This window comes from Nicotiana attenuata, unplaced genomic scaffold (assembly GCF_001879085.1).
Source record: "Nicotiana attenuata strain UT unplaced genomic scaffold, NIATTr2, whole genome shotgun sequence".
Lineage (NCBI taxonomy): Eukaryota > Viridiplantae > Streptophyta > Magnoliopsida > Solanales > Solanaceae > Nicotiana > Nicotiana attenuata.
The window spans coordinates 30,737-44,372 of NW_017674347.1; the positions used below are offsets into that span (position 1 = coordinate 30,737).

A 13,636-nucleotide genomic window follows, 5' to 3' on the forward strand; every position below is an offset into this window, starting at 1 on the left:
AATTTGAAGTTACGAGCAAAAAATTATTTTTTGGTCAAATAATTAATTATTGCATGTTATTTAAATAAATAATTTATATTGTGGTAATCAGTTTAAATTAAAAGTGAACTAAATTATAAATTATTTGTATATGCATCAATTTAGAACAACATATTATAATAAAATCGTCTTCTTTATAGTGTTAACAGCTTTTAGGATATTTCAGTCATTTTAACATAATCAAGTGCTTACCAGCACTTATTTGCCAAATACTTCAACAACTTTTTTTCAGCTTCAGCACTTTTATCCAAATACGTAACTGTTTATTTATAAAACAAGCTCCAGCACTCAAAAAGTGCAAAAGTCACTTTTTTTTAAGCCAATCCAAACGGACTCTAGGTGGTGCCCCAATCTTGTTGTCCTATTACTACTTTCGTGTCCGCATTCTTTGGAGTTATCGTCTCTCTCGCTATCTTATCTTTTTTTCCTAACTTTGCCTGCATCTTTATGATTGCATAATGCGCACCCATCACCTTCTGTTCGTTGCCCACAACTACCAATCTCTTCCCCAGTTCTTACTATCGACAACAACTAAAGATAAGATTTTGATAGTGACGCATTTATCTGAAAGCAAAAGTTCATAGCATAGCTCAGCAGTTACGTAACTGTAACAAAAGACACCCATATTGCAGTACCATATGAACGGAACCTTCAAAAGCAGTGCAGCGTTACTCTAATAGTCTATACTGCACTTTAAACTTGATATAATACAGACTCGCATAAGCCAAAGCAAAACAGAAACTTATTAAAAGTCACTACTACACACTATATATAGTTATAGAGTAATTACTTATGCTTTCCAGTGAGGACAGATGCACTGGAGCTAAGTACTCGCATAAGCCAAAGCAAAACAGAAACTTATTAAAAGTCACTACTACACACTATATATAGTTATAGAGTAATTACTTATGCTTTCCAGTGAGGACAGATGCACTGGAGCTAAGTATGTAAAACTTAAGCGTGGGGTGGCTTGTCCAAGTCCTCGAGAGGGCGGAAGAAGGCCTTCTCCTCCAAGACGGATGCTGCAGCAGCAGTGGCAGGTGATGAGTGGAAACCACGTTCCCCACCAGCACTATCCGTGGCTGCAGGCCCAAACACCCCAGTTTGTGGGTGAGGACCCCAGTATTTTTCTGATTGTGGCTCTATCACTTCATCCGGCACTACCGAATCCCGCACATGATCCTCTGGGTTCTTGTCGTACACCGATGTCTGCACTCCCCTCCTGCACAATAATACAAATAACTATTTAATTAACCCACTTAATTCATTAATGAAGAGTAATCAATATATTAGGCCTAGTAATTATATCCACATATATAAACTTCTTGAGATTTATATATACGGTGATTCAGTGAGTATAGGTGCATGCAGTAACTGTTGCCACACATGCCCAACATATTTCGTGCCCAAATATCGGGATACTCACGTGATTATGACACCTTCCAAACCGACCAAACTTTAATTAAACGGCAAAGTTAACATCTAATATAGGCATCTAATAATAACTAATCCAACTTGGCTTGCAAGCATACGGAAATGAAAAAAATCATGTTTAACCTAACAAAGAAGTAAAAAACTAATGTAGACTAAGCTGCTGGCAAAAGCATTATAGTTACAAGAAGCTAAAGGATGCTCTAAAGAATTTGTACACAAATGCTGTGTCTTTTTCTTTATTTTTTATTCTCTTCCCTTTTGATCTTCCCTTTTGATCCCCCTTTAGTAGAGTTATAACTCCTCTGGTACTTGAACTCACGACCCTAAGGTTGTAGATAGTGGCGGCAAAATGAATAAAAGGAAACGGTTATCCATCTAAAATATAGATTGGATAATGAACTATTTAAAAACGGGTCAAATATGGATAAGAACCATATTATCCACTAATAGGTTTAGCTTTTACATTTGTAAAGCCTCAAATTGGGGGTTCCTCAAGTTTGGGAGACTAGGAATTCTCCCAGAAGTGATCCATTAACTCATTTTTTATCCGTATTAAATATAAGTCGAGTCGATTAATTTATCCGTTTTTGTATTACCAATTTTTGACCTGTCTTATATCCCGACCAGCCCGTTTGCCACTCCTAATTGTAGGTGAGGGTGCTGACCAACCCCTCTTGTCACAATGCTGTGTGTTGGAAGTAACCGCAACAAGAGGTATATATCATCATTAACTTTAATCAAGCATACATTTGGATTGTTGGTCCTTAAATTTTTTAAAATAGCAAACACGAAAAATGATTGAAAATTTCACTAGATTGGAGTTAAACCGTATCACTAACTCCTGTTTCTGGGCCACAGTAAAATTGTTGATAACATTTACATATAACGTGATCCAGGTCCCATTTCCTAATACCTACCAAGAACAAATAGTTTCAACCCAATAATCAGCAATATTGCTGCTTCAAAAAGGTAAAATAACTCCAGCCCCACATGTCTTGTCAAGTTCTTCTATCTCATCTTTTTATCTCCAGCCTTTATTTTGATGCGGGCCCCTATAGTTTCACCTACAGACCTACTCACCTACTCCTTTCCCTAACATTCTTCTTTTTCCTTCCAAGTTTCGGTAAGGTTCCGGTTAGACGGTTACATCTTACATCTAACTCTGCCTTTATTTGTTGTAATAAAAAATAATAATAATAATAAACAATATAGATCGTCATCTTACCGTCAAATACATTGGAAAAGTTCACTGGTTCAGAGAAATTGTTACTCGTGCATGTGTGCAAGGCTCAGGGAACAATATTTAATGTATTTTGTGCAATTGGGGATATTAGTGGGTGAGAAGTCCTTATCCGATAAGCCTTCCACTTCAGCACGCAATATTTTTAATTTTAGGATTTATTATTTGTACTATTGAACAACAAGGAAAGGAAACCGTGAGAGTCAGAAGTATCACTAAAATAGTGCTTTGCTGAAAATATCCTAATTTATGAGCCGTAATTTCGGAAATACATCAAAGAGGAAAGAAATCAGAATAGAAAATCGCAACATTAGTGAATTTCCGGAAAATTGTATCCCATGACAAATTGGACCAGAAAAATATCAGCTCGCTAGAAGACGACATAATGCCTACCAGAATTCATGGTTGCTAGATCTAACAAACAAACTAAAACTGGTAATAAACGCAAAATTCAGCTCCCACAAGTTGTAAATCTAATTGATCTGATCTCGTATTCGGTAAACCCCCAAAGAGAGAGAGAGAGAGAGAGAGAGAGAGAGAGAACGTAGCAACAATTCATCAATTACAGAACTTAGCAAAGGAATAGCTAATAGTTAGCATGATTTTGCCAGAAATTAAACATAAATTCCAAAAAGCTGCTGCATAAATATAGAACAGCAAGTTAGACTACACCAACAAAATGCTCTACAAAGCAAACACTGATCAATAGGTAAATAAGCAGCGTAAAACAGCCGTAAAAGGACAAAACAACATACAGATAGTAATTTCGAAGTAATACCTGCCAGAGAGGGAAGGTGAGTTAGCAGAAGTTCGAGCACTAGCGTAGCTGATCTGGTTCACAACTCGTTTCCCCAAGCTCACGAGTCCCCGGCTCTGCAAATTGGCGGCCATACAATACACGCTAAAGAAGAAGAAGAAGAAATGGAGTTTCGTAATCTGAATCACAAAGATAAAAGAGCAAAGCCCCTATGTTTGATGATCACACCCTTTGCCTATTTCCCCCTTTTTATAGTGGAAAAATGAGCTTAGTTTCTCTCTGTATTCTTAGTTCGCACCTACCCAGTACAACGGAGTACCACTTCCGTCAATTTTTGGACCGTCATTTAACGGTAACGATTACGTTAACAGAATATCCATTTCTTAATCCTTTTCTATTTATGTAGCCTAATGGGATTATGGATCTAAAACAGCGATTCCGGATATAATTTATTATAAATAATCAGATTTTGTTAGGGAAAATTCATTCGTGATCTAGATGTACGACAAGGACATCGTTTTCCGTTTTGACGTTATTTTATTATCTGTCACATAAAGGAGATGATATTTCGTGAAATGACCGTCTTGTCCTTGATTCCTTCCTATCTTCTTGCGCCACGTATCAATATTATCCTAATATTGTAACACACGCGTTTTTTCTGCGTGGGCAGAAGATAAAAATGTCCACAACCTTTGGTCTTCCTTCCAATTTAATTTCTTCCATATTAATTTATATGTGCTTCCTTAAACAGTCCAACCGAATTGCTGACTGGCTATGGAGTCACTCCTACTTTAAGGATAATTCACAACCTGTTATAAAACAATAAATGAAGAACGAAGAGTATTGCAGAGAAAAGTAGAAAGAGAGAATTCTTATTGATATTGGATGAATTACAATGGAATAGAACTCTCTATATATAGGGAGAGGTTGACTTAGCCACCAAGCAATGAACCCTAGAATCTCTCTAAATATAGACATTCACCATAAATACAATTCTATTTACAACACTCCTCCTTGAATGTCTATTCAACAGATAATGTACCTCGTTAAAACCTTAACTAAAATAAAACCCAGTGGAAAAAAATTTCTAGAAAAGGAAAAAGAGTACACATATCTAATAATACGCCTTTTGGTTGCCTCGTTAAAAACCTTGCAAGGAAAATCCAGTGGGACAAAACCTTGTAAGGGAAAAAGAGTGCAACGCGCATTTACTCCCCCTGGTGAGAGCATCAATTCACATCCTTGAGCCTTTGCATCCCGATCTTGTACACTAGCTTCTTGAAGGTTGACGTTGGTAGAGACTTGGTGAACAAATCAGCCATATTATCACTTGAACGAATTTGTTGCACATTAATATCACCATTCTTTTGAAGATCATGTGTGAAAAATAACTTTGGTGAAATGTGCTTTGTCCTATCTCCTTTTATGAATCCTCCCTTCAATTGAGCTATGCATGCTGCATTATCTTCATATAGAATTGTGGATAGTTTGTCACATTTCAAACCACATTTGTCTCGAATAAGGTGTATTATAGACCTCAACCACACACATTCTCGACTTGCTTCATGAATAGCAATTATCTCAGCATGATTAGATGAAGTAGCCACAATTGATTGCTTAGTCGATCGCCAAGATATGACAGTGCCTCCACAGGTAAACACATAACTTGTTTGAGATCGAGCCTTGTGTGGATCGGATAAATACCCAGCATCGGCATAACCAACAAGATCAGGACTGCAATTATTGCCATAAAATAAGCCCATATTGGTAGTCCCTTTTAGATACCGCAATATGTGTTTGATCCCATTCCAATATCTCTTTGTGGTAGCAGAGCTATATCTTTCTAAGACATTAACTGAAAAAGTTATGTCAGGCCTTGTAGTATTGGCAAGATACATTAGTGCACCAATTGCACTAAGATATGGTACTTCAGGACGAAGTAGCTCTTCATTCTCTTCTTGAGGTCAGAATGGATCCTTATTCACATCAAGTGATCGAACAACCATCGGAGTACTTAATGGATGTGCTCCATCCATGTAAAACCGTTTCAATACCTTTTCTATGTAGGCAGATTGATGAACAAAAATTCCGTTTGCCAAATGTTCAATTTGCAAACCTAGACATAATTTTGTCTTTCCGAGATCTTTCATCTCGAATTCCTTCTTTATATAATCAATTGCCTTTTGGAGTTCTATAGGAGTTCCAATAAGGTTTATGTCATCAACATATACGGCAAGTACAACAAATTCCGATGTTGTTTTCTTTATAAAAACACATGGACAAATGGCATCATTTATATAGCCTTCCTTTAATAAATACTCACTAAGACGATTATACCACATTCGTCCTGATTGCTTTAGACCATACAACGGTCTTTGCAATTTGATTGAAAATATTTTCCGGGACATTGAATTATTTGCTTTAGGCATTTTGAATCCCTCGGTAATTTTCATGTATATCTCATTATCAAGTGAGCCATAAAGGTAGGCGGTAACCACATCCATTAAATGCATGTCAAGCTTTTCATGGACAGCAAAATTAATGAGATAAGGGAAAGTTATAGCATCCCTAACGGGTGAATATGTCTCTTCATAATCGACACAAGGCCTTTGTGAAAATCCTTGTGCAACAAGGCGTGCCTTATATCTTTGTACCTCGTTTTTCTCATTTCTCTTGCATACAAAGACCCATTTATAGCCAACAGTCTTAACACCATTAGGTGTTTGGACTACGGGCCCAAAAACTTCACGTTTTGCAAGCGAATTCAACTCTGATTGGATTGCTTCTTGCCATTTTGGCCAATCAAGTCTTTGTCGACATTCTCCAACAGATTGAGGTTCAAGATCCTCACTTTTTTGCATAATGCTAGATGCAACATTATATGCAAAGACATAATCTACTATTATATCCACTCGATTCAAATTTGTCTCAATATCGATTGGATTTATTGATAGTTCCTTATTTTCTTGAGCCTCGGGCTCAGTGGATTCCTCATGAATCTCAGAATTCATTAAATCGTGGATTTCTTCATGAGATTCTTTCGTAGTGTCATTTTGATTATTTGTTTTCCTTTTTATAGGATTTCGATCTTTGGAACCTAATGGTCTGCCACGTTTTAGGCGTGCTTTTGACTCATTAGTTATGACACTAGAAGATTGTTCAATAGGGACATCAATACGGATTGGAACATTCTCTGCAGGGATAGGTGATTTTGTTATCCTTTTCAAATCCGTAAATGCGTCTGGCATTTGATTTGCTATTCTCTGCAAATGGATAATCTTTTGCACCTCTTTTTCACAAATAGAGGCACGTGGATCAAGATGAGATAATGATGGATTTTTCCACAAAATTTCCTGTTTGGTTTCACCAACTTCTCCCCCTAATTTTGGGAAAAGTGTCTCATCGAATCGACAGTCTGCAAATAGTGCAGTGAACAAATCTCCCGTTAATGTTTCGAGATAGCGAATAATGGAGGGCGATTCAAACCCAACATATATTCCTAACCTTCTTTGTGGACCCATTTTGGTGCGATATGGCGGTGCTACAGGCACATATACTGCGCATCCAAAAATTCTTAAATGGGATATATTAGGTTCATGACCCAAAACTAATTGCAACGGGGAATATTTATGATAATTTGTCAGTCTGAGACGAACTAGCATTGCTGCATGCAAAATGGCGTGACCCCAAACAGAAGTGGGCAGCCTCGTTTTCATGAGTAACGGTCTTGCTATCAATTGAAGGCGTTTAATTAAAGACTCTGCAAGGCCATTTTAAGTGTGAACATAGGCTACGTGATGTTCCACTTTTATCCCAATTGATAAGCAATAATCATTAAATGCTTGGGATGAAAACTCAGTAGCATTATCAAGTCTAATAGACTTAATTGGATTATCGGGGAATTGCACCCGTAATCGAATTATTTGTGCCATTAATTTTGCAAACGCGAAGTTGCGTGATGACAATAGGCACACATGGGACCATCTAGAAGATGCGTCTATTAAGACCATAAAATATCTAAACGACCCACTAGGTGGGTGAATAGGTCCATAAATGTCCCCTTGTATACGTTCCAAAAACGCAGGGGACTCAATTCCAACCTTTGTTGGTGATGGTCTAATAATTAACTTGCCTTGATAACAAGAAGTGCAAGAAAATTCATTATTTAAAAGAATCTTTAAATTCTTTAATGGATGCCCATTTGAGTTTTCTATAATCCGTCTCATCATAATTGATCCAGGATGTCCTAATCGATCATGCCAAAGTACAAAAGTATTGGAATCAGTAACCTTTTGGTTTACAATAGAATGTGCCTCAATTGCACTAATTCTTGTCCAATACAGGCCACAAGACAAAGATGGGAACTTCTCAATAGCCCTTTTCTGGCCAGAGACATTTTTGGTAATGATGAGATATTCAAGATTATTCTCATCTATTGTCTCAATATGATATCCATTTCGGCGAATATATTTAAAACTTAACAAGTTCCTCTTGGACTTGGAGGAGAACATTGCATTCTCTATGATAAGTATTGTTCCCTTAGGCAGAGTTATAGTAGCTCTTCCAGAGCCTTCAATTAATTTACTACTACCAGAAATTGTAGTAACATCTGCCTTACACATACTTAAATGAGAGAAATATTTCTTCTCTTTGAATATTGTATGTGTCGTACATGAATCAACTAAACAAATATTTTTACAATTGAAATTTGATTCAAGTTTGCTTTGAGAGATATCCATATTTGCTTAATCTTCTCAAAGAGCTTCTTGAGACGGTAGAGTCTCGTACTGATAACGTGTTATAAAACAATAAATGAAGAAGAAGAGTATTGCAGAGAAAAGTAGAGAGAGAGAATTCTTATTGATATTGGATGAATTACAATGGAATAGAACCCTCTATTTATAGGGAGAGGGTGACTTAGCCACCAAGCAATGAACCCTAGAATCTCTCTAAATATGGACATTCACCATAAATACAATTCTATTTATAACAAAACGATTTAAAAAATTAAAATAATATTTTAGAGATTGAAAAGGAAAATGGAAGCCCGGTGAAACTGAGGTTGAGAGAGTAGATTAGGTGGTTTCGAATTAAAATTATTTTCAAAATAAGTAACACGAGATTAGATCCGAGATATCACAATTATTCCTTTAGTGACTCGAATTCACAATCCTGAAATTGTAGGTGAAGGGTGCTAGCCGTATCTGAGCAACCCCTCTTGTCATGAACTTATCATAAATTATAACGCCTTGATTGTCAGAATTTAGGTTGAGACTCATATTTTGTTTTGTCAAAACTTGAATATATGACTAACATATATGAGGCAAACCTGAAATTTAATTTATCGGTATCAATCTTTAAAGTTTTAGTATTAAACTCATTATACTTCAGAAACATTGGACTCAAAATATAGTTTTTCTTGTATCTATATTGCGGGTCAAGAGCACTAGCCCAACCGTTCCACCAGCCACTGCATATATGTTGATTGATGAGCTAGTTTTTAATACTTCGGAAATGTATGAATATATAGCTTAACAATAATTTTAAGGGCAAATACTTTTCTTGGTTTTAGATTTAAGATAAACAAAAAAAGTCATAACTTACTTCATAATTAAATGATGTTGAAAATTTAATGTACATCTTCGATCTTTGAATTATATATCAAATATGTTAATCAAATCTGGAACAAGAAAATTAAGAATGAAAGTTAGACGTGGTTGCATTAGGGCTTTTTAAGTTGGGAATCCAGCGTTGAACATGCGTTAAGAATCTTTTGCATATTTTTTTCTATTCCGTGTTACCTTTTTTTATGCTTCCACTCTCTATTTATTTTAAGCCATTGAATAGTTGCCAAAGTTGGTGAGGTACTGAATTAAACAAGATCTTGATTGTTCTTTTGGTTTCGATAAAAGGGTAAACTTGGTCAGAATTATTCTTGCACAATAGTTTCTCCATATTTTACCCTTTTAATTTATTAATTACCCATTGATTTCGCAATTCTCTTCCTTTTTAATTCGAAGTTAGCTCTTGAGAAAAAATAATGCTTGTAAAGCTACCTGATCGTCTACTTGACCGTATATTTGGATGCAAAACGTCCGAAAATAGGGGAAAAATTTCATGGTATAATTAGATTCCTTCATATTCTTGGTTTCGAATATTGGTCACTCCTTATAATTTCAGTTCTAGAGCTGCGAGGATTTCTAATTTCTCATATTGGTCGAGGGAGTGAGTTGTCATTTCTTTATATATATAGTCTTGACAATCTTTGTTAAAAATAGAAGACAAATGACAAAGAAATTAAGGCTTTGAGGCGTGAAAAGTCACTATCTTTCAAGAATTATTGCATGTATATTCTTTAGAAATTACAAACAATTCTCTATCATGATACAACAATGCCTGAAAACAATTCCCTCTTGGTTTTTCTTTGTGCCATGGTTCTTTTTCAAGGGTTTATACTTGAAACGGGTGTAGTTAGTTTTTTTTTCCTTTTCTTAGGAGTAGAAAATCTTGTGTCGTTGTGCTAGTTAGAATCAATCTTGCTTAACTTTGTTGTGCCTTGAGAGTAGTGAGTGCCTTAGTGTGACGCCTAGGCTCAGTTCTTGACTCTTGTATAGTGCCTTAATTTGTTGATCTCGTTTTGTTGGGAATATTGATATTGCTCCTAGTCCAGATTAGTTAGCTTAGTTATACTAATTCTTCACTTTGTATTGGGCTAGGCCCACATAAGTTGTAATTATTTTACTTCTCTTTCTTTTCTTTTGTGCATACTGGGCCGGGTCCCATATAGATAGACCAAAGTGGTCTGATACATATACACTTGTACATATGATATTCATTTTCAGATAGAAAGAAAAGGGGTTCCATCTTATCTCTCAGTTGTAATAAACCCTAACTCAATTTCACATCGATTCCACTCTATTTCTGCTACTAACATGGTATCAGAGCCCGGAATTTCGTAGATCCGGTCGTCCTCTATCGTCCGATGTTACCCTAGAAGAGTATCACCAAAATTTCAGCTTTATCGGAGAATTTTTCTCATTTCGTCATTTTTCGTTTTTTTGTTCGAGATTTGTTGTTCAATTTGGTTTATGTGCCTCCGACTGGTATCTGAGGTCCTGAATTTCGGTTATAGCGACGTGTTTCAGCATTCAACAGTGGCTAATGTCGAGGTCGTTTGTTCTGGGAATTTTCGGAACATAGCCGGGTAAAGTTCTTCTCATTTCAAGGTCGTATTCTTCCGGTTGCGAAGAATTGTGGTATATTCTTTCCTTTTGCTTAATATTTTTCATCTCAGTCTGCATGCCTTAGGGTTTATCGAAATTGTTTAGCAATTGATATCGTGTATGGTCAAATCTGCTCATTGTTAAGAGATTTTGTCTAATGGCTATCTCGTCGGGTACTTCTTCTTCTACTTCTGTGGATAATTCTGAATATGCACCTACCAGTCGCCTTCCGTTTCATCCCGATAGTTATACGCACCCATGCCATCCTCTATATGTCCATCCCTCTGACTTGTTAGGGTCTTCTTTGGTCACTGAGCCTTTTAATGGCTCTTGTTATGGAAGTTGGCGAAGATCCATTTTAGTGGCTTTATCCGTTAGGAACAAGCTGGAATTTATTCATGGGACCTCTGAGAGACCTCCAGAAGGGTCTCCTCTTCTTCGCCAATGGCAGAGATGCAATGATTTAGTTGTTGCGTGGCTAGCCAACTCTGTGACCAAGGAAATTCATAATACTGTTGTATATTCTGAGTTTGCAAAGGATATTTGGAAGAAACTTGAGACCAGATATGGCCAAGCTGATGAAGCCAGGGTCTTTGAGTTAAAAAAGGAGGTGGCTCATATTACTCAGGGTGCCCTTGATATTCCTTCCTATTTCAACAAGCTCAAACAACTTTGGGATGAGTTAGCCTCTCTTTCTGCCAGTTCTGATGATAAATGCACCTGTGGAGGCAGTCTTAGGTCTGAGGAAAAACAAAAAGTCTATCAGTTTCTCATGGGGCTCAATGATACTTATGTTCAAGTTAGAAGTAACATCTTAATGATGAAGCCCCTGCCTTCCATTGACACAGTCTATAGTATTCTTCTAAGTGATGAGAAACAGAGGCAGATGTCTACTGGTTCTCACTTCTCTTCAGAATCAGCCTCTTTCAATGCTGGGTCTTCTAAACAGCCTTACTCTCCTAGGGTGAATTTTGAGACTCAAGGGACTGTAATCACTTGCAAATACTGTAAGAAACCTAGGCATAGCATTGATAAGTGCTACAAACTCCATGACTATCCGGAGAATTTCAAATTCTCTAAAACTGCTGGTCCCAGGAAAGCTGTAGCACACAGTGCAGCTGATTCTTCTGCATCTCAGGCATGTGTGTCTCATTCCAATGGTGCTGCTGTCCCAGCTGGTTTCTCTGACTCTAATTCTGCTTTTCCTGGCTTGACAAAGGACCAATGTTCTCAGCTGATCCAGCTCTTGCAACAAACTCATGTGACTCCTGATTCTTCTCAATCACTCATGGCTTCTGCATATTTTGCTGGTAGGATAGCTACCTATAGTGTTCTTCTTAAGCCTGCTTTGTTTTCACAAGTCACTATTTCTGATTGGATCATTGATTCTAGGGCATCTGACCATATGACATCTCTTAAACCTCTCCTTTTCAATATTCAACCTCTTACTATTCCTTGCCTTGTTTCTCTCCCAAATGGTTACAAAGTTAAAGTTACTAATTCTGGCTCCCTAACTTTGTTTCCAAATTTCACTCTTCACAATGTCCTTTATGTTCCCAGATTTCATTGCAATCTAATTTCTGTTCATAAGTTGGTTGATCAGTTTGATGGCATTGCACAATTTACTAAGGTTTTATGTGTATTACAGGGCCCTTCTCTGAAGAAGCCTCTGGCACTTGGTAAACTGGATAATGGGCTCTACAAGCTGCAAGTACCCATGTTTAGGCCTAATAACTGTGTTTCCAATTCTGTTCTTTCTTCTGCATGTACTGTTTCTGGTAGTTCTACTGTTTCCTCTTGTAATTCTACACCTACTGTTTCTAATAAAATGGATATTGTTTGGCATTTCAGACTTGGTCACATACCATTTTCTAGAATGAAGGGAATTCCTGTTCTTAATCCTTGTCTATCCCTTAAACAATCATTTCCTTGTCCTATTTGTCCTTTGGCTAGGCAAACTAGACTTCCTTTCCCTGATAGCACCATTCAATCTACTGCTCCTTTTCAATTGATTCACATTGATACTTGGGGTCCCTATCACTCTCCTACTTCCTATGGTGCCAAATATTTCCTTACTATTGTGGATGATTATTCTAGAGCTACTTGGACTCATTTGATGGGTGCTAAGAGCAATGCTTTTGATCTTCTCAAAGCCTTCATTGCTATGGTTGAAACTCAATTTCACACTCAGGTTCAGAAAGTTAGAAGTGACAATGCTTTTGAACTAGGATCTAGTGCTATTGGCTCTAAGTTTTTTTCTGCCAAGGGCATCATCCATCAAACCACTTGCCCTCATACTCCACAACAAAATGGTGTTATGGAGAGAAAGCATAGACATTTACTTGAAATTGCTAGGGCTTTGCTTTTCCAATCCAAACTTCCTATCTCTTTCTGGGGTGATTGTGTCCTAACTGCCACCTATCTTATTAACAAGTTCCCTTCTCCCCTATTACAACACATAACTCCTTTTGAACTGCTTTATGGTTCACTTCCTTCTTATGGTCATCTTAGAGCTTTTGGTTGTTTGTGCTATGCTACTGTTCCTAAAGTTCTTAGAGACAAGTTTGATCCCAGGTCTGTTCCCTGTATATTTATGGGGTATCCCTTTGCTAAAAAGGGCTACAAATTGTATAATCTTGCTTCCAAGTCTTGTTTTGTTTCAAGAGATGTTCAGTTTCATGAACATATTTTCCCTTTTTCTTCTGGTTCTCCATCTCTTCCTTCTGTATTCACTTCTTCTCCCTCCTTTTATTCTGATTTCCCTCCTGTTCCTTGTCCTGGTCCCACTCCTTCTCCCTCATCTTCTTCTTCTTCCTCTGTTCCTTCTGCCTCCTCTCCTTTGTCTTCTTCTGACTCCCAGGTCTCCTCTTCTCCTGCTGTTGCTCCTGTCAGGAAGTCCTCCAGGACTCATAATCCTCCCTCTTATCTGAAAGATTATGTTTG

General features: G+C 37.2%; 1 protein-coding gene across 2 annotated transcripts; it reads right to left on the minus strand.

Moving 5' to 3' along the window:
- Positions 1-604: 604 nt before the first annotated feature.
- LOC109218476 lies at positions 605-3,891 on the minus strand. 2 transcript variants are annotated; one of them, XR_002066767.1, is made up of 3 exons: positions 3,492-3,891; positions 927-1,261; positions 605-810 (listed from the first exon to the last, which is right to left on the minus strand). XR_002066767.1 is itself a non-coding variant. In XM_019382845.1 (2 exons), exons 1-2 carry the CDS (start codon positions 3,602-3,604, stop codon positions 994-996), a joined length of 381 nt encoding a protein of 126 aa, XP_019238390.1. In that variant the 5' UTR covers positions 3,605-3,891; the 3' UTR covers positions 642-993. The 2 variants fall into 2 exon arrangements, 1 of the variants encoding a protein (XP_019238390.1); XM_019382845.1 differs by having other exon boundaries at positions 642-1,261.
- Positions 3,892-13,636: the final 9,745 nt, after the last annotated feature.

Coding starts and splice junctions, on each gene's coding strand:
- LOC109218476 (XM_019382845.1), bottom strand. CDS start 3,604: ATGGCCGCCAATTTGCAGAGCCGGGGACTCGTGAGCTTGGGGAAACGA. Junction 1,262..3,491: donor TCACCTTCCCTCTCTGGCAG/GTATTACTTCGA, acceptor ATTATTGTGCAG/GAGGGGAGTGCAGACATCGG.